Raw genomic sequence first — 27977 nt, 5'->3', positions numbered from 1 at the left:
TTTTCTAATACTTCCTTGTTTTTGGACGGGCACCCCAGGGTCTGTAGGGTTTCTCTTGAGCAGAGGGTATAAATAGTTCTTTGGCATCACCCAGTCGGGTGCAAGCTTCGCCCCTCACCTTCCCTGAAGCACTTGCCTGCTTCTGCAGCATGCTCACTGAACATTTAGATCAAGCGTTAGGACACTTAATGTTCCTTGTCTTACATGAAGAATACTTTCCTATACTACTTTATAATGCAACATCTCTGTACGCTGAGCAATGCCGAGTTGCAGAGCTGCAGCCTTAATATATGTGCATTTAAAACAGGTACAATTGTACAAGGTGGCATTTTGGCAAGGGTTATCAAAGTATTTGGTTGTATTTTGTTTTAATTTAATCACTTGATTCATCAGAGTTGACTGCAAAATCATCACAGAATAGGATGTTTGGTTTTCTCTCATCATCAACGCTAATTGCTTTCAGTGAAATGACAGTTTCTCAGATATTTAAGCGAATATTTCTTCTTTTTTATTATTTGAAGTGGAGGAAATTGAAATGGTGTTGGTAATTCAGCATCATTCAACATGATTAAGCTAATTGTGTTCTAGAGTCCTCAGAGAAGCAAGAGAGAAATCTGCTTTAAGACTGATGTAATTAGACATATACAGTACTTCTCATATGAAATGTAAAAGCTTATCAACACTTGATCACAAATAAGGATGTGCCGATTGACATGCTAGAAATTGGAGCAACCTGTAGTTTTTTGTTTCAGATCTATGTCTTGATTTGCATACAAACTGCACTGCAACAACTTTATACTACAAAGTCTATAAAAGATATGTTAAGAGAGATCTGAGAAGTTAAAGGTGGAGAATAGATGCACCTGAGAGAGACATGCTAATCCTACAGGCTTTTCATTCAGTCTGCGTACAGGGAGCTGCAGTGTCACATGGAAATGTCAAACACTGACGTAAAAATATGAGATACAGTCATTTTAAAGGATGGTCAAATGCTATTTCATGCATAGAGAGCTATTTACATTTAAATTGCTCAGATATTTTAGTTAATGGAGAAGTAATAAATATAGTTGATCATTTTAAATATTTAGGTAGAATTATTGACTCTAACTTAAATAAAAAAACACACACATTAAGAAGGTTTTCAAAAGTACTAGAGAGAGTCTGAGGATTTATAGAAACATTAGGCTTGAGTTACCTAAGGCTGCTGCTAATTTTTTTATGAATACAATGATTTTCCCTCACTTATCTTATTGTGTTACTAGCTGGTCCCACACGAACATTACAACATTAAAACCATTGTATGTTATATATAAACAAACTGTTAAAATTTTAGCTAAAAAGCCAAGGAGCTATCATCATTATAACTGTATTGCACAACATAAATTACTAACATTCGACAGTTTCTTGTTTTATACTGATGTGTGTTTAATGTATAAAATATTTAATGATCTTGCACCACCACCCCTCAAACAATGTGTGATTGTCGGCAAGGAAAATATAAGACAGACTAGGTCATCGGTTAGAGGTCATTGTTCAGTTAAACAGGAGAACTGCTTTTGGACAATCAGTTTTTTCAGTTAAAGCAGCAAAAAGATGGAATAAAATACCAGTGTATACCAGAGAGAGTACCACTTTTAATCATTTTAAAATTGTTCTTAAAATTTGGCTTAAACAAAATCAGATATGCAGCCACTGATTTGATTTCATTTTATTGACAATGATGTATTGTATGTATTGACCTATATGTGTAGATTGCATTATTTTTTATTATTCAATTTATTACAACTTCCTGCCCAGGGACTACAGATGTAAATTAGCTTTATAGCTAACTCTGGCACAACATGTCATGGAAATTTTCCCTGAATAAATAAATAAATAAATAAATAAATAAATAAATATATAAAATAAAATAAAATAAAAAAATAAAGAGTTGGGCTTACATGCTCAAGCATGGGCCAACTGTCAAAATATGATTTGGACATTTTTTGCTCCAAATCTTACTGCAGGTCGTAATGAATTTTGCTATCTTTTTTGTAACCAAGGACAGAATTTCTTTTATGGGCACTTCTAGAAAAGTGTGCGCATGACCAACACGAGTGCAGAATCATAACTTTCATACTTTAGAAATTTGTTTCTAAGTTTCCATTGTATTTTTACAGTAAAATTCTGGCAACCACAGCTCACTTTTTTTACTGTAGATTTTGTGGATTTTTTTTTTACAGCACAGGAAAATGTCCTGTCAGATGTGCTTCAAGAACACAAACCTGTTCAAAGCATTTTTTCTTAAGTCTACAGGATGCTTTATATCTGACCTAACCTAACTGATTATAAAATTTAAAGCACAAATCACATAAAGAGAATCTTCACATATTTTCTTCCATTGCAGGTTAAACATGCACACAATGCAATATTTAGATGCATATAACAGACTACAAGATATGATCATGTTTTTATAATTATATTTAGTTGTATTGTTTTTTTTTTTACATCTTTATATGTCTTTAATATTTACATATGTTACAGTAGCTAGTGTGCTAGCAGCTGCACTCTACACTTCAAAACACAGGTAATTACTTACTTCTAAGTGTCATTTTACAAGAAATGTTACTTAGACTGTCATGTTGTTGCCAAACTTCCACAAGCAGTTCCTCCAACAAACCCACACAGCAGCTTGGTTCGTGGTCATGCATCTTAAACCTCTGGATGTGCCTGCGTTGCAGATCTGGGGGTTTAAGATTTTATCTGAAAATGCTTTGCATTACCAAATAATCCAGGCCAAACATTGGAATTAACCAAGATCCTCGACAAGATTGTCACGAAGGGTAAATAGGGAATAAATCAGCCTAAAATTCTTGTTCTGTGAGGCTGGGTAAACACTTAGGTTTAGGATAAGGTTTAATGTTGGCAGCATGTTGGTTTCAAATGTGATAATGCTAATAATAAACTATTGTAAAGTGTTACAAATGTATAAACAAATGTATAAAGTGCTACATATAAAAGTGATACTTCACTTTAATGCAAAGAAATGACAAGGATCAGCGGAATATATACCATATTAATAACATACTATATAATATATATTTTTAAATATAGATGTTTTTTATAAGCTTAAATTTTAGTTTTTTATAAAATGTATATATTTTTATTTATTTAATCTCCATTTCAGTTAATAAAAACATTTATTTGTTAGTTATTCAGTTAGTTCATTACAGTAGTTAGTTAGTTAACAGTAACAACGCTGCTGCCATATTTCACACACTGTTTTACTATGATTAAGCTCTAGTCTGTTTGGACGCTGAGTGGATCCTCAAAATATGATAGTTAATGGGGCGGCAGTATTAAGATTGTCACATCGGTTCAGTGTCTGAGAGAAGATTGTAGACACAGAATCAATGAATGCCAAATGTGAACTCAAGAAGAGAAAGAGCGAAGCGGCGTATACGGCAGGCAGAGAAAATTGCATCCATCCCCGCCATAACACCCAGAAAGCCATTAAGACACCGGTGCCTTAACTAGATGAGCAGCAAGCTTTCCAAATGATAAATGACAAAACAGGGGACTAATATTGTCATCTGGAAGCGGATAACAGGTTTTTTTTTTCTTTTTCCATGTGATGTGATCGCTGTGATGGAAAGCTTTAAGCAGAGATTGTGGATTTCTGGAGCATATGTATTTGTTATGGGATGAATTTAAAGTGCAGATGAGAATGCTGTCGCAAACCGCTCTCAATAAAGCCATTTATAAGTTGAAACCTTGGTTATGGCGAAGAGAACATCAGTGTTATTCGTATATTTTTATTTATCTGTTTCCTACTGCTTCAGAAAAAGCATTCCATTCGTGTCAGTTGCTGTTGATTCATTGGAATAATTATTCTGTGGATTTATTAGCTCTGTTTATTTGGGCATCGTGTTTGTAAAGTTTTCCTGGATTACGTAAGAGACGGCTCTGGGAGATCAGGGGTGTGTGCTAGAAGAGATCAAAGGATTTGATGTGCAGATATTGGATTAGGACGAGGCCTGTTAATACAATAAGCTTAAACGGATGGCTATTATGGCACTAACAGGATAAGTGACCTCTCATCCTGTCTGGTTAAACCGGTAGACACAGGTTAGATCAATACGAAGTCTCGTCTCGCTGCGGCCTGTCGCTAATGTCATGTTCATGCCAGTTGGAGAGACTCCAGTTCTCATTTCAAAACCTTTGAAGCTCTGAGAATATGATGATGAATCTCATTGGCACCGAGCTCTTGGCTGAGGTACACTGTAAAAAATGGCTGTGATTTCAACAGTAAAAAACTGTAAAAATGCTACAGTAAAAATTCGTAACCTGGTTAACAGTATGTTTCCTTAATATATACGCAAATAACCGTAAATTGGCTTTCCCAGAATTCCCTGCATGGCACATCACTTTTTATGCTTTTTGTTGACATTACTATGGATCTTTTTAGTTGTTTCCTCACCAGTTATGTACATTAGAGATTGATGTTACATCTAATGTTGATAAACAATGTTTATTTCATAACTTTAATTTGATGTGTGTTACCATACTGGTGTTTAATAGCTGTGTGAATGACACTGAGCACCTTCTACTGATACACATCTCTGCTTGAGAGAATAGTTATGTGTGGTGAGGATTGGTTCACTATGTAACTTTCTCATCACCACCAGCATATGGCTGTGTTAAAGTGTCTGTGTAACAAAAGACGTAAAGATGTTAGTAATTCAAAATATAGACATAGTACATCTATGAATTAATTAAATATGGCAGTTTGCTGTAAAAATTAGAAATTACTTTTACGGTTTGTACCGTATTATTAACGGAGAAATACTGGCAACCACAGCTGCAGTTTTTTACCGTAAATGTTACAGATTTATTTTTGACAGTGTATCCTGGTCACTGCTATTTATTTAATACAAGTACAAATTTCACTGAATTCATAGATGTGGGAGGTATCCAGTTTTGAAAAAGTTTTTAAAATACTCATTTGAGTAATCAGCTGCAAAAAGTTTTAAGATGAAATATTGTTTTCTTTTAGTAGAAAGAGCTAGAAGAGTTTCGTTTGTGTTTTGTTAGAAAAATAGAACTCAATGCTGCATGTTGTATGTGTTATGGAGAAACAACAGCTGCACGAAGTCATAATATACCTCTGAGAAATGAGATATTTCTGTGAAAAACTATTTTTCTTAGTTGCATAATATGACATCTTGCAAAAAAAAAAACATACACAATCATTTTAGAATATTGTGTAAGAAGGACAACAGCAATATAAATAATAATAATAATAATAATAATAATAATAATAATAATAATAATAATAATAATCTAGTACTTTTTTATTATTAATAAAATAATAATAATAATAATAATAATAATAATAATAATGATAATAAAATTATTGTTATTATTATTATTATTACTGTATTATCAATCAAAATAATTTAATGATAATAATAATAATAATAATAATAATAATAATAATAACAATAATAATGATAATGATAATAATAATAATAACAACAACAACAACAACAACAACAATAATAATAATAATAATAATAATAATAATAATACTACTACTACTACTACTACTACTAATAATAATAATAATAATAATAATAATAATAATAATAATACTAATAATAATAATAATGATAATCAGGGGCGGACTGGCCATAGGGAGCACCGGGTGGCCTGGCGGTCAATCTGGCCTGCCACCATTACTCTGGCCTGCCGCGCACAACTACCAACTACCCCCCAGCCTCAGAACCCCCCCACCCCCCCCTCCCCCCCCCCCCCCCCCCGCCCCCCCCCCACGCCCTTCCCCTGCTCTTTACTTTCTAGATGGCATTACATGTGGCCTGGCAGCATGACTCTGGCCTGCCGCGCACATCTCCATTTTTTTGTGTACTTGTCAATTTTGAGATTCTTTTTTGTTCAGTGTGTTGTAAAGAAAATGTCCAGTGTTTATTTTTTGCACTTGTTATTATATAAATGTGTTTGTATTTCAAATATACTTTAATTCCTTGGTTTCGCCTGCACTGAGCCAAAAATCTCCACTTTTGGAGTATTTTATTAGTTATAGGTTATTTTCATATCTATATTCCTAAGGTTTTTATTGTGATATTTTTTCATAAATTATTTGATTATATGCATTTTATTCTGCAACAAAAAATAGAAAATGTGCCTTTTTAATGATTGTATTATTTTTTTGTTGAAATTATGGGGTGATAAAAAGAGACACATCGCCTCGCAGTAAGAAGGTCGCTGGTTCGAGTCCTGGCTGGGTCAGTTGACATTTCTGTATCGAGTTTGCATGTTCTCCCCGTGTTTGCGTGAGTTTTCTCAGGGTGCTCCGGTTTCCCCCACTGTCCAAAGACATGCGCTATAGGTGAATTGAATAAGCTAAATTGTCCATTGTGTATGTGTGTGAATGAGTGTGTATGGATGTTTCCGCTGTGTAAAACTTATGCTGGATAAGTTGGCGGTTAATTCTGCTGTGGCGACCCCTAATGAATAAAGGGACTAAGACGAAGGAAAATGAATGAATGAATGAAAAAAGAGAATCACAAAAAACCCTCTTATAATACTTTGACTCAACTATGTCAAAAAGTGAAACTCATTTACATATGTAAACATAAAATTTTTGAAAAGTTGTAGTACAAAAAATGTTTGCAGCTCTGTATATATTCAATCAACCTGGAAAGTATGGTGACAACTAATAATTTGTTTCCTTTTTTTTATGCCTGTTTTGTCTTGTTTTAAGAATAAAAGGCCAGTTAACCACTATGTCAGTTAAATATAACAAAATACATTTTTACAGATCTCAAAAAAAAGGAAAAAGTAATGTTTCAGTTGCGAAACAAGGTCGTTCACAATATTGAGCATTTCCATTGCACCTTTCAGGAATGAAGGACGGCACATTGAAGGAGAGAGAGTGAACTCTACCAGAGAATAACTGCATGCCACAGTAATTGATTTTTAAAAAGAGGAACATAATCCTTGAGCTCTGGCACATTCTTCTCTCTGGCAAAAGCTCGTTTCAAGTTAGCAGTGCTACATTCACACTGTTTTTGGTGATGGAGAAAAAGAGTGAGACAAAGTGAGATACTTAGTCAATTCTGGGTGTTGAGAAAGATGACTTCCATAGATTTCATTTTAAAATTATTTGTATAGCGTGTCTCGCACTGTAAAAAAAATCTGAATGCAGATAAACTATTTTACAACAATGTAGTTTTTTAAAGCATGCATTAATATTGCTGCATTATTTGACTATTTGCCAGATTTATATGTAATTGCATTGTTGCGGATGATTTTCTGTCAAACAAAGCAATGCCAAGATCACAGTTTGGTTTCCCTAGATGAAATGATGAAATAACAGCGCTGTGGGCTGCTTTGGATAGACAAATTATTGCATTTGGCAGTATAATGTGGTAGGACAGTTTTGTGCCTCATGCATTCTGCTATTTCTGTTTTCATTTTCATTTGTTATCTCTCTGAACATGGTTTAAATCAGATTTTTATCATCAAAAAGCATGTTGTATTTATTTCAAACATGAAATCGGATACAGTGTAGCATTTTTTTCTCAAATTCAGTTTGATACTTGAAAAAGGTAACATTATTTATTTATTTCAGGGTTTTATATTTTAAAGGTGCAGTATGTGCACCTAGTGGCTAAACTAAGTATTGCACTCCTGGATCAAAACAGACGCAAGCGCAGGTTGCCAGATTGAGGACAGGAGCGAGTGATTTAAACCGTGTTCTAAATAAAAGCAACGGCACGCGATAGAAGGAATATTTTCCATATTAAAAGGAGTTTTTGTCCTAACCAACACTCGAATTGATATATTAGAAACGGCTTCTATTTCTTCACAGGTGAACAACAGAAAACTGACAATAATCAACTCAGGTACAAATCATGTGCTTCATTCAGTGTTAAATGCTAATAATGTGAGTTTGAATGCCATTTTATATGACATTTATTGCCATACTACTGAAAACAGTTCACCTCAGATCTTGAAAATAAAATAAACCATTTAAAATGTAACTTTAGAACTAAACGCGTGATTCAGCATCTACATGTAATAATGTTAAAGAGATGTAATATATATTAATTAGATTAAAAACCTTACCATTTCGTGAGTGAGTGCATATTCTGAATGACTTTATTTAAATTTCTGTTGTGTTTCATCTGGTGCAACCAGCCAAATTGCTCATCATGCGTATCTTGTCACAAAGTGTGTTATTAGGACACAGGGTCACAATGTAACCTGCTCACCTAATGTTCACGTTCATAATATTTATATTATTTGCTAATTAATAACCTCATGTGGAACTCTGAATCTGCATCTCATTTCAGAGTTTGCTACTGTCCTCCTGAGGTCGCATTTCGGTCACAGACGCATACTTTCAGAGCCTTTCTGAATGAATAAATGAAATCCGAGGTTTTCCACCAAGGTAACCCGGGGTGCTGAAATATAATTGGTTAAACTGGCATTGGGTGGGTTAAAGAGACTAAAACAAAGACAGCGTTCCGGCACGTAACAGACATTTTCAAAGCAGAATATCTGACTTCAGCATTGTTTTTTAGATAAACAAGTATGTTCACTTAGCATGTTTTTAAAATATCTGCAAACATATTATGGTATTTTTATGCTTTAGAAGAATCAAAAACTTACATAAAGCACCTTTAAATGTTTACTGGATCCTGATTTAAAGTTTCTGAACACAGTTGTAATAACTAAATCAAATTGTACTTATCAAAACACTTGCCTAATTCATTTATTTATTTATTATTTTTTATTATTTATTTATTTATATTATTTATTATTTATTAATTATTTATCATTTATTATTATTATTATTATTATTATTATTATTATTATTATTATTATTATTATTATTATTATTATTATTTTTATTAAACCCCTACAGTTTTACAGTAGTACAGTGTTTTATTCACTCAAAAAATATTTTTGCTGCTTGTTCAAACTACTTATAATAAAAAAGCTGAAACAAAACAGTTCTTGAGTGTTTTTAGGCACAACTTAATTGTTTTTTGTTCAATCAACTTAAAATGATAAAAACATTAAATTAACTTAATCGATTTGCATTGAGACCAGATGATTGTGTGGAACCCAACGTTTTTTACAGTGTATGTACATCATATGATGGTAGTTTTATCACAAGCAGATACAGTAGTTTCATGTCAAGCAAAATTTCAGAAACGATCCAGAGTGAGCCTGAAAGCACTCTCTCAGTCTTATTAATCAGGTGAAAAAATGGCAGCATCACAGAGACACCTGCCAATAACTTGACAATAGGAAAACAGTTACTTCAATACTTCAGCTATTGGCCTTCACTAGGCTGCATTGATAGAGAAAGAAGACAGAATTGGAAATGTTAAACTTCAAAACTAGTTATTGAATTGTTATAATGAGATCTTCTGTTATTTTTCAAGTGAGTTTTGCACTGTAGCATTTGTTCAGTTCTTTGATGCATATCGATTGTTGCTGTGAAAACAGAAAGTATCTTTTTTTTGTACTGAATTGACATTTTGCGCAATTTAATCAATTTCAAGCAGAACAATTTGTCCTTGTTTGCAGCCCTTGTTTACCCCTCCATTTTTTGTTATTGTCCTTTTCCATCAGCCAAATCCCAGAGCCTAGTGAAAAGTGCTGAAAACCCAAGTGTTCAGCATAGTCTTTGTCAGTGGTAGTTAATGTCAGCCACAGATGAATGACTTCTATTAATTGGATTTAAAGACAATACCGACTAGTAAGTGGACTGCTCATAAATCATGAGGACTTTAGGTGCAGCATAATGAAACTGATGAAGAAGTTTGGCTGCAGAAAGCATTCAGTGGCTCTGAATCTTAACTAAGAAGGGAACTGAAGTTGCATTACGAGAATGAAACACAGTGGTTCAAGCTATCTTATGTGACACTTACAAACCCTTTTTAAATTGTGAGCTGGGTAAATTGCCCTGAAGTAGGACATGTTTTGCATTTTAGATTCTGTGAAATTTAATATGTTAGCCAAAACTTTAAATCTAAACCCAATTCTGTTTAAAAACCACAGGATGTGAACTGTCAACTATAAAATGCAGACAAAATACATTCGTAATAGAAATTATTGATATATTAGTGCTCTTAGGGCAAATCTTCTGATGTGGGACAGGTTGAGATAAAGGGCCAAAATCTATTTAATTCAAGTGCAATAGTAAAATGTTTGTGATTCTGGATGGGTTAAACATGGATAATTGAACATTATCAGACACATAATACAACTTGATGCATTGATGCATTTATTTTAAATACATTAAGTAACTGTTATCATTGACTTATGTTGTTATGATAGAAACATAATTCCCTGTCGTTCTCCCTTCAATCATTAGATGCACGAAATAAAGAGGAATGGCTTTATTAGCTTAACATTTTTTTCTATTCCATTAACCTAAACCTTCACCTAAAACTGCCAAGACCTAAAGATTTCTACTATTTTTGATTTTGAAAGAACTTCATTCACTATGATTTACACATTTGCTTCACACTTGCGACCAAAAATGTCCCCACAAAATCTAAATTTTTGGTATTGCTGAACATAGAGAACAGACACACACAAGAAACAAAAAGAGGCTTCAAACCATCCCCTAAGTATAAAAAAATCCCATTACCTTAAACATCACTTCAGTAACAGTGTTCTAATATCACATACAGTAACAACAATAAATCCATGTTAATAATCATCTTTGTCTCGTAATCCATGCCTCGCCACTAGGGAGGCTCATAATATCCGATTCACCATTAACCGAAAGGGTGCGTTTTTAACCAAATAATGGTATCAGTTAAACAATGAAAAAATATGATGTTTATTTTTCTAATTGGCTGCATAAATGTGCAACACATATTTGTAGGATGGTAACAGGTGCAACCACTTGTGCCTACAGACATATTTTGCCAAAGAAGCAAAATGAAAGAACAATATTGCTGGTTACAGTTTGACACAGACGTGTTGATGCCAAACCAGTGCTGATGCTGATTGCCTCTGTCCTGGATCCGCGTCATAAACACTCCTGTTTATTTGCACAATAGGAGAAAGAAACTGCAAAACAAAACTTTCTGAAATGTGTGCCGCTTTGGGAACAAGCTGGCCACGTTTGGGATTTTCTCTCCATCAGAGCGCGCACCAGCACCGTTCATAAACACAACAAATAGGCTATAGTTGGGATGATTTAGTGTACAACCAACAAACAAACCTTTTTTTTCCCCATTTGGGAAATTACAGATATTATTAGTTCTTATAAAATATTATAATATATATTATAATATAAAATATATCCATTTATTCGTTTATAACTTAATATACGAATCAAACAAATCCAGACACTTAAGACATAATCTTTAAAATAATGACTTCTGTTAAAATGTTGACAGAGGTTTGTGATATAAGAATAACAGTGGAGCATTATTAAATGAATATTTTCCATGGAGCGGTCAATTTGAGGTAGCCTGCTCTCTTTAGAACCTATGCTGGTTCTTAAAAAAGATTCAGTCAGTGTTTTATTTTGTAATCTAAATTTGTAATTTAGGTGAAAAATATCAATGGCAGGACTATTTATTTTATTCTTTTTTATTTAGTTTATTCTTTTTTTCTACGCTGTTGGAAACACGGCAGCTGTGTGAAGATTAGAGCTGTGAACCTACACTGGTCTCATAGTTCGGTTTGGTTACGATTATCATGCCATCGATTCGGTTCAATTCGATATCTCGGTGCATTGATGATGCTTTCCATACACAATTTTATATTTTCTTCACATCACAGCAATTCTTGTATTAAAATGTATAAATATATTTATATACTATTTGTAACACAATTTTGTCCTTTAATACAAACAGTCAGATATATAAACTATACCTTTAAACAACACAAGCATTTATAGCAAATAAACAAATATAAATATCCTGCTTACTTTCTTAACCTTGTCTACCAAGTTCTTTCTTACACCCCTTTGATTGGTCACACGCTCAACAGAAAGGGCTGCAATTGGCTCTTACGTGCTGGCACTCTTCACAGATGAGTGACACTGATAAACGGCAGTGGCGATCACAGCTGATCCATGATAGACACTGTGTAGAAAACTCTGCTGACATGCGCTTGTGTTTGTATCCAGAAGTATCGCTGTAATAGCCAAGAGGAGAGGAAAAATCATGCCAGCAGGTCAAATGAGCCACAGAGAGAGAGAAATGGAGTTTACTTTCATTCTCTCAATCGCAGTAAAATAGGGGCTTCTGCTGTAAGTGTCATTGAAAGACTATCCAGCAAACACACACACAGTGAAATTGTGCAGTTTCTACCTTTTTTAGTAGTTCGAGCACTGTAAACACTCGCGCTCACCTCCCTCGCTATAGCAAGCTACGGCGACATAGCATATTAACATATTAATCTGATTAATCTAAAGGTTTATATTTGGTATAAACAACAAGTGGCAGTTGTTGGTTGACAAAATTATCCGAAATGAGCATCCCTACTTGCCACACATTTTTGACTTACTGAAGTACTTACAAACATTAATCATTAATCATTCAGCTGAAAGCGGGACAATCAGAAATAAATTAGATGACAAATATAAAATATATAGTTTAGAAATACAACATTCTTATGTTTTGAGGGACAAACATTCCAAATATTAGACCAGAAAGTAGCAGGACTGTTTTGTTTACAATTTATTTATACACTCAAAAAAGATTTTTTGCTGCTTGTTCAAATTTACAATGAGCTGAAGCAACACAATTTATTTGGGGACAATTTGTATGTTCAGTCCACTTAATCGCTAATAGTTAACTTAATCGATTTGTGTTGGGCCAAAATGAATGAATTGTGTGGAACCCAACAAAACTCTGTCACTGACCTTTGGCTTGTTTTTGGAGAAGGTGACTTTTGTTTTATGATTGCTCTGCCCTCAAATATGCCTGGACATTTGAGAGGTCATATTATTTTAATCACAATACACCACAGCTTTGACCAACACATAGTTTTACTGGCATTGTATTTATAGAAGAGCTACAAGCCCTGGACCTTAGATGACCCACAGTAGTGTCCCACTTTAGGGCAATTTACCCTATGTTTTGTTTACTTCAGGTTTGAAAGTTAATGGTATTGATCTTGAAATAAATTTTAAGTCAAGAATTGGCATCAAATACCTTTCATTTACAAGAAAATAACAAAACATTTAACATGCCCATTTCCACCATTAGGGCAATGATTAAGAAATTCAAGTCAACTGGAAGTGTAATCAATCATTTAGGCAGAGAATGTGGGTACATTTTGTTTACAAACTGTTAGGAGGGTGAATTCAAGAGTCTGGAAATCAAAGCTGCAGAAGTTAGTTAGGACTTTCTCCAAAACTATAATCCAATGTCTCCTACATAAGCACAAATAATTTGAAAGGATTTTGAGAAAAGGAAAAGCTTCTACTCTCATACAAAAACGAACTCAAGCATCTTTATTTTTTTTTCATTGCTTATATTTACCGATGCTGTTAACTTTAGTGAAGGCAGCTGTACAAGTAACCAAAAAGTTCTGTGAGTCAGTAAATCTCTCTATGAATTTGGCCACACAACAACTTTAAGTTGTTTTGGTCTACTTCCTTTGTGAAATGGACGAGGCATATATCCAGTAAATGGCTTGTACCTTGAGGAAGTAGGTCACCACTGTAAATATGCCAGCAGTAGCGGCTCCAACCGTTGTAGCTGTATTGATCATCCAGCCGCGGCCTCTGGAGATCCAGCTCAAAGGTTTTGTTTTCCCTCACTAAATAAGAGAATGGAATTGTGCAGCACTGATGCACTACTTACAGTTCCTTCTGGGTCTAGTCTTAGAAAAAGCTGAAAATGTCTCTGAACTGCCGTTTTCTTCTCGTCATTACTGAATAGGCACATTTACTAGCACAGTGTCCTGAATGTCTGTCTGTGAGCAATGATTGACTGGTATTCTTAGTGTTCTTTCTATTCCGGGAAGTCTTTGTACAGTTCCTTCATTCTGATGGCACTGAAATCACACAAGAATGCTATGGTGACCTTTCAGGATATTGTATTAACTATTAAAAAAAGTGTATAATGGGTCTTTAACCTTTTGTCTGAACTTGGCTTTAGTCTTGAAACATGAACTTATGTTTAGTATTGTATTTTTGTCAATTAAAAAATAATATATAATACTAATAATAGATTAATGCATTCGTATATTCAAAATTCTTATGAAAAGTTAACTTAAGGGGTGTAACGAGACACTTACTCCACGAGACGAGACGAAACACGAGAATGAGTCGAGACAAGATTTTTACACAATGTTTTTAAAGAAATCTTCCATGATGAAATATATGAATAGAGAATAGTTTTTTATTCATCTAAACTAAATAAAATCACAACATGCAAAACCGTTTAGGTGCTTTTTAAATCAATCTTCAAAGTTCTATGCAGTAAAGGGCATGCAAACACTGCAAAATATTTTTCTTATATATGAATTTAAAATATTATTTTAAATATAATTTTATACATTAGCAAAATATTTGCAAATATGAATGGAAAATTGATTTTTTATTAAAAAAAAAAAAAAACAATTTAGGTGCTTTTTAAATTAACTTGTAAAGAATGGTATTTTAGTGCTATTTTAATGAATTATATGCAGCAAAGGATATGCAAACAATGCAAAATATTTTGCTATAAACTACTGAATGCTTCTCCCCTGTACAGTTTCATGTGATTTTATGTGAAGCTGCTTTGACACAATCTACATTGTAAAAGCGCTATACAAATAAAGGTGAATTGAATCGAATTGAATTGAATTTCACATGAGAAATTGAACTCCTTTTCACACATTGAGCTTAAATTTTTTTTAATAATTTTTAGTATTTAATTTTTTTTTGTTTCAGTTTCCTTCAGCAATATTTCATGGCCCCTCGATTAACTCGCAACTGGATGAGAGTGTGAAGTAAGGACTGATAGGAGAGAGTAGTTATAATAGTGTTTTAATAGAGTTTGAACTTTTGGCTTTACATCGCATCCGGTGAGTGACTCGGTTCAGATTCATCAACACGCATGATCGCATTCATCCTTAAACTAAATGTCCTAAAGTATGGATATATTTTACAAGCAAGTATTCTGACAAAGCAACGTGAAGCAGATGCTTTACAAAAGTTACATGTAAGGGGGAAAACAAATCAAACTCAATGAAACATTTGAGGGCACATCGAATCAACTTAACGGCAGAGGAAGTATTGTCTTTGACAGCTTGCGTCATCATCTGGCACTTTCACTGGGTACTAGGCTTTGGCGGTAATACAGTAATATGGTATACCGCGGGATCTAAAAATAGCAACGGTGTCAGTTTCAATACCATCATACAGTAATAAAAAACAATGCACTTATATAGGAGACAAATATTAAATATAATTTATTTATGCCTAAAAATACGTATGCGTGATTATCATCACGGGACAGTGTGGAGGAGAGAGAGAGAGAGAGGTGAGGTAAGATGGCGAGTCGCGCACCAAGTGACCTGGTCTCTAAAAAGAACACAACCTCTTCTGTTTGGCAGTATTTCAGGTTTCGACTGAACAAGAAGGGAGATGGGGTAAATACGATCTAGAGGTCTGCATTCCCGCTGCTGTACCGGGGGAGCTGTGGGACCTGACCAGATTTCTTGCGGTGCGGGAATAAATTTCCGAATAAAGCGCTGGAACGATCGGTAACTCTGGTGTAGTTTGAACGGGAGCATGCAGTCTAACAATATCGCTCCTGAGTGAGCGAGCGAGCACGCAAGCATCCGCGTGGATACTGTTTATGTGTGTGTCTGTGTATGTGTGTGAATGAGAGAGCATGATGCTGTGTGTCGCTAGTTTGGTGCTGTCTATGTGTGTGTGTGTGTGTGTGTGAATGAGAGAGAGAGCGTGATGCTGTGTGTCGCTAGTTTGGTGCTGTCTATGTGTGTGTGTGCGTGAATGAGAGAGAGAGAGAGAGATGCTGTGTGTCACTAGTTTGGTGCTGTCTGTGTGTGTGTGTGTGAATGAGAGAGAGCGTCCCTCGCAGATCTCTAATACGAACAAGACAAACAGGTGACTGCAAATCTAAGGTCGCTTATTTCAGTATCTGAATGGTTTAGGCACAAGCCAACAGTTTGGTGACGCTGTCTGAGCCTTACATAATTTTTTTTTTATGCACAGTAATACCATATACAGAGGTAAAATAGGGAGGAGGTTTGACGGTATCAGAATTCAGAGACCGCCCAAGCCTACTGGGTACATTTGCATGGACACCAATACTCTGATTTTAATATGATTAAGACAATACTCTGATTACCATGTAAACAGTGTTTTGATTACCTTAAAGAACCACAGACACCCACTTCACAAAATGCTGAGTTTTTTCTTTCCATTCAGCGTGTGTTATTAAATTCCATTAAACAACACTCTTTCACCAGTCCTTACTTCATATTCTCATCCAATACCTCAGTTTGCCATGGGGCATGAACAATATGTTGCTAAATGAAAGTGAAACTGACAAACTGCAGTTAAAGAATCATCTGAAATTACATGAAACTCCAGAGGTAATGTGGAAAGCGTGGTGACGCAATGATGTCAATCAATCTATGTGCTATAACATGTAAAACGGGACCATAAAAAAAATATTCAAAAAGCAACTCATGTAAACGCCTTAATCATAAAATTGTCTTATTCAGATTAAGGCAAATCTTTCGATTACTGATGTCCATAAAAACGTAGTCACAACCCTAGAAAAGGTGTTCCTTTCTTTTGATGACAGCCTTCCCACAGGTTAGTAGTAAGCTAATGTAATGTTAATTGCATAATGCAAATCCTAAATTCATGCTAACTAACAAATGATTAAAAGAAATAAATTAATGCAATTCAATTCAAATATATACAATATGAATTGATGCTTTAAACTTTATTAATATTAAACATTTAAAATGGTACAAATTTTTTTTGTCAAATAAAATATTTTTCTAGAGTCATCCACCATAATTGTGTGGCTCAAAAGTATCGGTTCAGACACCATTTTAGCACTGGTACCGTTTTAAAAGTATATGTTTAGCATTGTTATCGAAATAACCCTAAGCATACATATTTTTCCATACTTCATTTGTGCAGTTTCTCAAAATATCTACAGTTAATCAAAATACCTTCTGTGTATATAAACATTGAAGCCGATTTCCACCTTACTTGTAAAAAAGTTAATAAGTAAGGGATAAAGTACATCCACAAAAAAAAAAAAATAAATAAAAAACAGCATGACAGACGAGCAGAAACATATGAATGTGGATGTAATGTGGATGATTCGAAGTTCCAAGATGAGCCTGTGTTATTAAGAGGATGTTAACTGGAAATAACATATCTTGGAATGTTGCGATCAGAAGCAAGTATTCCAGACAGCCACCATGTAATAAAGAAAAATAAATCCTACGATTGGGAAAATCAAAGTTATGCAGGAGTCATGCAAAATATGAACCAGTTACCCTTTTTAAGGGTTAAAGAACTTTTAAATAGGAAATATAGTTAATATATATATAGTTGCATTTAGAAACAGACTGACATTTGAACAGTAGTGTGTATGTAAACATATTTGGAGTAAACACAGTAAATAAATGACATTTATGATTAGCAATTTAAGCAAAATGTGTTTGCGTGAGCTTGTCTAAATCTATATTTACACTGATATTACTACAAACCCAGCCCTCAAGTTAATATGCGCTACATAAGGCACACTTGAAAAAGATTGGCTTGTGTATTTGCAAAAAAAAAAAACTAAATACATTGTTCTCCTTTGTCTTACTGGCACAGAATGTGTTGCCTGCATGTTTCCAATGGGCTTTCAGTTTTGGCTGAATCAGCTAAAAATGTTTTGTTTTGTTCTGTCTGTCTCCCTCGTCTCTCTCAGCACTTTGTACAAAACGTGTCTTTTGGACTTAATTCAGAACTGATGGTCAGAACCGAAAGTCTGCTTTGGAGCTTTCAATCAGAATGATTTTGTGCTATAGGCCTTCTGCTCAGATATCTCTCCAGCTGGCATCGGGAAAGGGGTGCATGTGGCCCAGTTAAACCCCAGGCTTTTGGTGCGGCCACAGAATGATAAGGCCGAGCCAGTAACAAGCCCTCAAACCTCTTGGCCCGAACTCCAATTACACTGGAACCTAGCTATAAGTGCTCAGCATGGACATGAAAGCCAGTTTAGCGGGGTATAATTTCACCGCGGCCATCAAGACTGCCCCAGGCTTCTGTTGGGGTCATATTTATGACTTGTTCAATGAAAAGCGACCAAAGCAAATATACACGGCTTCATGGATTCCCTGTTCGACTGTCGCACATCCATGTACACTTTTCAAGAATATCACCCTCATTTGAAACACAACTAAAGTATTTCAATCAATTCCTGAGCAAAGACAAGGTTCTGTTTTTTATAGAAAGGACGTGCAATTTTCAATGACAAAGCTGGAGAAGGCGATCAAAGTACCTTCTGGGATCTAGGATTATAGCTGTTCAGAAAAAAAGCTTGCCAAGCTGAAATCTCGCTAATTATTAATTACATACCCAAGCACTTGGCTCTGGGGCACGGCATATTTTCTGGAAATATGTTGTTCTCGGAAGGCAAAATACAGCATTTTACCCTACTAAGTAGTGACAGGCGCTGATACTGCCATCTTATGTTCAGCAAACAGCCTGATAAGGGCTTTCGAATTGTAAAAGACTGTCAGGCAGATAAAATGCACAATGCAAATGTGCACAATGCAAATGCGCTCTGGAGTGTAATTGCTGTCTCATAGTCTGAGCCTCTGTTAAGAGGTTATTAACTCAAAATAATCAGCTGAAACCATTGACCTCATACAGTAGCACTTTACAGTGATTAGCAGACTTATCTAACAGCTACTTTGGAAATATTTAAGTCTAAATGTAATTACCTCTGGTGTATGAGGGATTGCATTTTTTTTCTTTGATGTAGTAGTAAATAATATTTATACTAGTGTTTTGTTGACTTTAAAGGACAAGTGCTCAACCTTTAGGGTCATGACCCTGTATAGGGTTGCCAGATATTACATTTACAGTATCTATGAATTAGCCTCCCACTGTAAAAACCAAATAGTCAACTTTATTAAATAAAAGGAGTGTAGTTAACTCAAAATTTACTGAAGGTTAATTCTACTCATTTGAAAAGAGTTTGAACTGTGTTGAAGGTAATAAGTTAATTAAATACCTCATTACTTCAACTTAAATGGAGTACGTTCACAGTACTCATATAGATTAGTTTTTTAACGTACATGGTTTGTACAATAGCCATCAGTCTCCTCAAATGGTTTGAGTTGCCTTAACTTATTGGGTTTTACAGTACTCAGTTGGTTTGAGTTCTATAAATTTTTTTGGGTTTTACTTTGCTCAAATTGCTTCCTTTATGCGAATGGATTAAGTTCACAGTACTTACTAGGATTAGTTTTTGAACTTAAATGGTTTGTTGCAATCGGTTTCCTCAAACGGTTTCACCTTAATTTTTTGGGTGTTTATAATGTTGTGGTTGTTTTAACATAATTTTACAGTTGTTTTCAAGTCCAATGGCATGTGGAATATGTAAAGCATCAATTATTTTTTTAATGAAAAATCAAAAGAAAAGCAATGTTTAAAAATACATTTTTTTGTGGCTTTCGAGTAAAGGAGGTGCTTTATTGTGTTCTGCTTTGTTAAATGTTTTAATCAGTTATTGACTCCTGTGTTTTTTTCCTTATGACATTCTAGTTAGAATGAATTGAAGGTCATTGGAAAATTTTAAACTTGGTTCATGGATCATTTACGATATTAACAGCGCAGTTAATCCTGGGTATCCGTGGAATGAAGTAGGCTGTGAATATCACTGAGTCAGTATGTGGCCAGTAACTGATCGTTTTAGAATGCTGCTTAGTATTTTTATGGAGACATAATGGATACATTCTTAAACAGTGTTTACTTTAAAAAGAAATCCACCACAGAGTTTTTTGTAAAATAAGAGTAATGCACTGTACTTCATTTTTATTGTTTTTTGACTGCTGTTTTTAGTTTTAATGTAGTAGACAAGAAAGAGTGAAAATATGACTACATGAGTAAGGTGTTTCTTTGCCCTGTTACCAGCCAAGCTATCTGCAGCCATTTAACATCAGAGTCAAATATGGCATTTTTATCACAATCTGTGAACTTGCTCTGTATTGGATTTCATTTTTTTTTAGAGCTCTGTCTCTAGTATCTCTGTTAATGTTGGATATACAGACTCATTTTTCAACACACGTTATATTTTGGAAAATAAATTTGTGTGCATCTCTGGAACAGAAATCAGTCGGTGTCAGTGAATAATTTACATTACATTATAATCAGCATTACTGTCAGTTTTGATTAATTTAATACATCTGTGTTGATTATGTACATATGTGGTGTCCCAGCCTATTGACCTTATTGTTTAAGTATGAGCGGGTGCCGCCATTGGAATTTTTTTGGCTTGACACTTTTGGTCTCATTCACTTTCGTTGATTTTTAGACATTAAAAATAGCTCATCATGGTGATTGATGTTGCAAACTGATATGTTTTTATTATATTCTTCTTCTTTTTATGTAGTCATGAACACACTTGTTTGTAGAGCAAGTAGTTTAACCGTTTTCTGCCGTTAATTATTGCTAGTCATTTCTCCCATAGGCAACATTAAATCAGAAGTTCTAAAACAATCATGAAAATGAGCGCACTTCCCCATTGAAGAATAAAGTCAATAGACTGTGCATGTGTCTGTGTGTGTGTGAGATGTGTTTTAGGTGCAGGTTGGAGGCAATGTAATTTGTACACAGGTACCAGTGGTTTAGATGCAAATGTAACAATGGATGTTTCTCAATTCCTAGAACGCAGAGAACGGACTTGTGCTTTCATGGAAAGCAGTCCTGCTAATTTACCTCAGAAGAACAAACTCAGAAGACTGTGAGAACACAGAATGCATCCTTTGATAAACAAGATGCTGTTTTTTTCCTGATGAAAATGATTTAAACATTTTTATTACAACATTATTACAACATTCATACAACGACTTATTGTTTTTTTTACCTTTTCAATATATATGACATGTGCAAAAGCCTTAAAGGACTCAACAATAAGGACTGCCCGATAGTCCAGAGTTTAATATGGCTGCGACTGTTTGTTGATTGCGTGCAGGTGCTTTCACACCTAGAAGTTTGTTTCAGAACCTGTCTCATTTACCCAGTTAGCATTTTTTGGCATATGTGAATCCCACAATCGCGCTCAGATCTGCACCAAATCAGTCTGTCCCAGATCGCCTGAATTAAGGTGGTCTCAGTTCGATTTCAACGAACTCTGGAGTGGATCGATTGTAGTGAGAAAGCAAAACGATCCAACGAACTAGCGAACCAGGCTATATCACAGTGTATTATGGTTGTATAATAGCCATAGCCTATATACGGCTAAATAAAGAGAGAATTATGAGTAGGACGGTAGTATGCCATTCCTATAAGGGGGATTGGGGGTTTGGGTGGGGTGTGTGTCTAGGTGTCTGTACTATGCACCGGGTTTCGGTAGCTGCTGTGATTGAATATTATACCAAAGTCGACGATCCGGGTGTGTTATAGATTGTACCAAAAAGCTGAGGACTGGAATTATGTCCGTTTTCCGTTAGAAATAACAAAACGGGAGATGGGTGAGAAATACAGGAGACTCCCGGGAAAAACGGGAGTGTTGGCAGGTATGCTATCCCGATCAGGCCATTAGAAAAAATCCTTACATTCCTTACAAAGATACTTTTGCACAATATATTTTATTACGAATTTCACCAAATAAATAAACTGTCACATTTAGGGAAACTCCTGAGGTAAAAAAGTTCTATCTTTGAACATGAATAATATGAAGGTTTAAACATGCTATCCAGCCTCCTTTATTTCGCTGCAATGACTTCTGGGACTTCTAGAGCAAGTACTGCGCGCAAGTCTGCATTTGATGCATCCTCGATGTCAAGAGCACATCCAGGTCTTTCATTCATCCTCTATTCTTGCGGTCTTGAGTTTTGGAACAGAATTTTTTCAGTTGATGATGACATGAGAACATATGATGTTAAACGAGAACACAAGGATGCAAAATCGCTTAAGAATGCTTGTTGAGAAACAGCCACATTTGAGAAACACACACATGCACAGTTCGCTGGTTCTGAGCGAATGCCTTGACATGGAGCTTGTTTACCTGCATTGACCATCCCACCCCAGCCCAGAATCTTCTTTTGGTTTATTTTATATTACTTAGAATTTTGTTATGTCAAAATAAAAGGATTTTTGTCCGCTGTGGTTGCGTCTAGTGCTCCTTTTTGTTGCAGCTTAATACAGTAGCCAGCTGTAACAACATATAATATATTTTACATGATGAACATAAAAAATGCATGTATGCTTACAGATGTAGAGATGCAGTGTACTCAGTGAACTGGTATCCTCTCTGCAAACACAAAATGCTTTTTTAAACCTTTTTTTTATATAGAGGTATATACCTGCTATTGGCCTTGAAGTATAAAGTGAAAAGGGAATGGCAGATTGAAAGGTGTTTCAAAAGCAGTGAGAGGAAACAGCACAATTTCACAGCAGTTTGCTTCCATCCTGGAATAGAACATTGAGAAGAGAGATTGCAAGAATAAAGATAAATGCTTTCATATCGCTAAACTATCCAAACATAGAGCCAAAATGTTTTGAGGGGCTAGCCGGCTGATCTTTTCCATTTCTAGCCATCACTTTGCTTCTCTGAGAGCAGAGTTGTTTTCAGCTGTGCTATTGATAGGCCTGGTTTCATGGCACCCTCAGCAGGACTTGGCAGAAGTGTGTGTGCCCAGCTCTAGGGCGGTGCTTCCGGCTGCTGCTCATTACCTATGGAGGTAGTGGTGTGAGATTGCCTTCCCCTCGGGTTGGCCCAGCTTCAGTGGTTTCACATGAAAGCCCCGGTTTGACTGCGGGTGATGGCAGCTGGGAGCCGCAAACAAAAGGATCCTTTCTGTCTTCGCTCTGTCTCTCTCAGCTGGCCCTTTTATTGCCAGGGCTTTAGTCCGTTTGGAAGTCAAATCTGTTACATGGGTAGTGAGAAAGATGGAATCCGGTTGCCTGGGTTGAGCAGGGCACATATGGGAAAACTTTGTCTGCAAACTCAGAGCTACAAATCCCAGAATGCACCTGATATCCAGCACTTGTTTGGCTAATTAAAGGAATAATTAACGGAGCGATTTAAACTATGTCATCATCTAATCAACTTTTATTCTTCTTCAGAACACAAATGAAGATATTTTTAGACAAATCTGAGTGATTTCAGTTCATTCACTGAAAGTCTGTTTACCCAAAAAATAGATCTTGGTATTTATTGACCGAACACCATTGTCAATAACAATAAAAAAAAGTTTGGTATGAAGTTTTGGTATGAAGCGCTATAGTTTCATTAAAATGTGGCTGCTGAACACGCGTCTTGGAAGCAATGCCAACAAGCTTACAGTGTAAATTTGTCATTTCCAGTGGAGGCGTGTGACTTGCACAACACGCACATGGTGTGCAAGCTGCACACGTGACGTGCACGTATTTTCCAGGTACACCTGATTAAAAACATAAACTTTTCAGAATGCCGTGAGTGCACCACGATTCATGTAAGTAGAACTAACCAATCTGCTTCACAGTTTGCATGGAATATATACACATTTCAGTACTAACGGCAGACTAATTACCTCAAAAACAGCGCACTCAAACACTGCAGCGGTTTTTACTTTTCTCCATACATTTGCATTGGAGCTGCAGCAATAGTTTGTCTGTTTGTCATCCTCTGAGAAAACGGTTGATGATCGCCTAGTTATGAAAGATGCCTGGGGAATGCGAGTACAAAGCGCATTGAAAATGGTGAAGGAAACCACGAGCTCGCTTGTCACTTCAGTTAGAAAAACAATACCGATGAAAATGAGTGCCGTATAGAAGCAGTGATGAGATTGTAAATAAAAAAGGGTGTAAGGATGTTGCCAGAGTGGCTTTTTGGTTTCTTTTCTTGGGCATCCCAGCCACTAGCACCCCATCTGAAAGATTTTTTAGCATTGTGGGTAATGTAGTCATTCAGTTTAACAATTTGTAATGCTGCAATATGTATCTGAATAATGATGGTCGGATCCTTTACTTGAAAGCTCAGCTTTGATTATCATATTTTGTTTTGTTTACAGAGTTTGAGATTTACTGTATCATTATTATTGACACCTTACAGATGTTGATCTACCTTTACCATTGCACACACTTTGTAAAATTTTATTTATCAAGTTTAGGAGTCTCTTTAATGCTTATGTTTATTTTATTATAAAGAGATGGGATATTTTGTTTAAATATTTTTATTTTTGACTTAAAACTATTTGTCTTGGTAATAATGGTAAATTAAAATAAAATGGTTAAAATAAAATGGTTAAATTAAAAAAAATTGTAATATTCCTAAATGTATAGTTAAAAATATTCAGCAATTATCGATACCAAATGATATGAAACATGATATCTTGATATATTTTTTTTGCATTATCGTGCAACCCTACAGTACTTAATAGGATCAATAGATTTATTTTTTGCTTTTATTTTCATGTACACATTGATCAACGAACACAAACAGAAGCTCAACTATACTTACATGATGCGTGAAAACAAACCTTGTTGGTTTTAGATGCTTAAATGTGCCATGTGACACAGGAATGAACCTCATTGGTTCTTATGTATCAAGCAAGCATGCTTGAGCTTCCATATGAATTTTGTAATCATTTGTAGATTACATGGATATGGGGATTTGAACTTAAAACTACAGCATATCTTAATATTTTCTGGTAGACAAAAAGTCTGAGAGACAAAAAATCCTGTATCTTCAGCAAAAAATATTATTTTTCAATTTATTTTATTTTATAAACAAAAGTGTGGTAGTAATCTGGATCACACACACAAAACTATCACACACATGATATTGTAGTACATGTATTTACTACACTGACCAATTGTAGTTATTATTAATATTACAGGAAAACTAATTCTTATCTTGGGGAGATTTTTTTTTATCAGTTTATGACGATCTACAGTATAGATATCTCCATCTCTAGTCACTGATCAGTCTAAAGAAACATTTTATAAGGTCCATCTACCACCTCCCTCTGTTTGGTTTCTCTTCTAGTTGCCTTCGAGTCTCAGCTTGAAACTTACTTGTTTGTAATGCACTTTCTATGAAATGTATTTTTATTTTTTAAATGTTCTTCAGTGTATCTTTTTTTAAGTGACCTTAGGTTTGTGGGGTAGTGATTTATTTTTCCTCTTCTTCGGTCATTAAATATGAATCCTGCTCTCAAAACTGCCCTACTCGTCACAAAGATATTTTGAAAAATTTCTCCATAAAGGTTGATGGGTCCGGTATTGTTTAGTCCCCAGTGTTTTTCAAAATATCCTCTGTTGTGCTTTGCAGGGAAAAAAAAGAATAAAAGTCAAAGATGAGGGCGAGAAAACAACTGTTTTTTATACACTGAATAGACTTGTTTTGCTTCACAGACTTGGATTTAATTGGTTATTCATTTAGCAAGTTAATTGTGGGATCCAGCCGGTGCTTTTTAAGTGATGCACAAATGTTTGTGTGCATGTGTTCCTCGATTCAATATTCATGTTCAACCTGCCATCGAAGTCAAGGCTGATAAATTTATTTGCTCTCTTCTACTTTAATCCATTAGGTCTTTTTCACACCACAGACAGAAGCAATGCATTTTTAGTTTGCCTCCTGCACAAACAGGTTCCAATTTTCACACTGCCTGCATAAATGCACTGCTTATGTAGGCAGAAACACTGTCAGTATTAAAGCACAATGTGATGTTGTTGCAGTTAAGCTGCCCTAGACTGTTCATTTATAACACTGAGCCAGAGTCATATTTCTATTTTCACCGCTGACTAAAATTGCTTCTCAAAATTCTTTGCACATCTTACTAGACCTGGTTTATGTGTCTTTCTGTGGTGGATGGCTTGTACGTCTCTCTTTTTAAATTATAGTTATAGGAAGCCAAACCTGCTTGTTGCTTGAAAACAAAACTTCTTGGTTATTTTAGAAGTTCAAATGTGCATGCGACATGCAAGAATGAACCTCATTTGTTCGTACAATTTCATAACCAAATATGAATCCTGTAAATTTCCTGTAGATTTGTAGCATGATATTGATTGGGGATATGGACTTATAGGGATGTATCACACAAAAAAAGAATATTCTGTCATCATTTACACACCCTTTACTTGTTTTAAACCTTGAGTTTCTTTCTTCTCAAGTCATATTTTTATTTTTAACATTGACAAAAATTGCTGTTCAGCATTCTTTACACCCTGTTTATTTAGTCAACAAAAATAACTTGACTCAAACAGAAAGTTGAAGGGTCTACTGCACCAGTAACGTGACTGAATGTGCACACTCCAATCTGCTCATCTAGTGAATGCAGCAGATTATAACAAAAGATATTGTAGATTCGATCTTTTTGACTAACATCTTTTTTGTCATCAATATTGTGCTGATCTTTCAGTATGAGTGCAGGGCTCGCAAAATAAATAAATAAATAAATAAAAAATCCCTGGTAGCCCTCGGGCAGGCACTCTTCAGTTTTTGGTAGTCCGAATATAAATGTAAGTAGCCCAAAGAGAAAATACTGTACATTATTTATTAAATTAAAACAAAAACAAAATCATACATTTACAAAAAAAAAGTCATGTCATTTGTTATAGACTATTTGTTCATTTTTAAAATAACTAGAATATTATTAAACTTTTTTTGATTATTTATTAATTCATTTTCTTTTCGGCTTAGTGCTTTTATTAATCAAGGGTCGCCACAGCGGAATGAACCACCAACTTATCCAAAATATGTTTTACGCAGCGGATGCCCTTCCAGCAGCAACCCAACACTGGGAAACACTCATACATTTTGGAGCACCTGGAAGAAACCCACATGAACAGGGGGAGAACATGCAAACTCCGAACAGAAATGCCAGGTGACACAGCCGGGGCTTAAACCAGCAACCTTCTTGCTGTGAGGCTGTCGTGCTACCCACTGCGCACTGTTTTATTAAATAACCAAAGCGAACATTGTTTCAGGTTATTTTTGGCAACTATAAAACTTTCCAGAATGTTACAGGGTAGTTATGTTTAAAATGATAACAATATACAAATATTCAGAATGTTCCCTCATGGTTATTTTTGGTTATTTAATATATATAACCAAGACTACTACCTGTAAAATTACTATGTACTGAGAGCTGAGCTGCTTATTTTGATTTTCTCAGACATAGCAAGTTAACTATGCAAAGGTCTCTCGCACACTCACTATACTCCATATAACTCTTTTAAAAAAGCCAGAAACTAAGCTTTTTTTGCACTACAACTGATGATCAACTGTTCAGATTACTTATTGTACCTCTTCCCAACATAGAAAACCACCAATAATAATGAATGTATGATTATATGGTGTCATGGCTTTGCAATCAAAAAAAAAAAAAACATTATAATGGAAGTCAATTGTTATGAAGCGGACAGGAGACAGAGGTAAGGAAACGTTAGGGTGTTTATTGAATGACAACAAGGAGCACATGAAGGATAGCCAGGAGGATCAGGAATGATGTTGGGGTCTTTTCCTCCGTGGCTGGGTAACAGGAATACACGAGGATGGACAGCACACACCAGATACAGCTGACAGAGGATGACACAGACTTGGAAGGACTGGAAGACAGGACGATTCGGGAGGACCAGGAAGACTAGGAGGAATACAAAGAGAACAGGTAAGTAAATCGTTTGTTTAGCTGAGGATGACTACGCTGAGTGGTCGCTCAGTTGTCCGCTTTCGTCGAGACGAGCCCGGACAATGAGCGACTGGAGTGCTGTGCTTTTATCTGGTGCTCGTGAATGTGATGCA

At 35.2% G+C, this 27977-nt stretch overlaps 2 protein-coding genes across 2 annotated transcripts in view; one reads left to right on the top strand and one right to left on the bottom strand.

Moving 5' to 3' along the window:
• b4galt2 (UDP-Gal:betaGlcNAc beta 1,4- galactosyltransferase, polypeptide 2) overlaps nucleotides 1-27977 on the top strand; it is a 206347-nt gene that overhangs the window by 41897 nt on the left and 136473 nt on the right. The gene's annotated exons all lie outside the window — the stretch shown is intronic.
• LOC130215040 (high mobility group protein 1 homolog) overlaps nucleotides 5-27977 on the bottom strand; it is a 38514-nt gene continuing 10541 nt past the window's right edge. Inside the window, exons 3-4 of the mRNA XM_056446933.1 lie at nucleotides 13690-13809; nucleotides 5-156 (exon numbers count right to left, since the gene is read on the bottom strand). Coding sequence (XP_056302908.1) covers nucleotides 5-156; nucleotides 13690-13809 — 272 coding nt within the window. The remainder of the gene's footprint in view (nucleotides 157-13689; nucleotides 13810-27977) is intronic.

Source organism: Danio aesculapii, chromosome 2, assembly GCF_903798145.1.
Source record: "Danio aesculapii chromosome 2, fDanAes4.1, whole genome shotgun sequence".
In the NCBI taxonomy this organism is placed as follows: Eukaryota; Metazoa; Chordata; class Actinopteri; order Cypriniformes; family Danionidae; genus Danio; species Danio aesculapii.
Note: the sequence above shows the minus strand (reverse complement) of the source record. Positions and strands in the feature narration are given on the sequence as shown.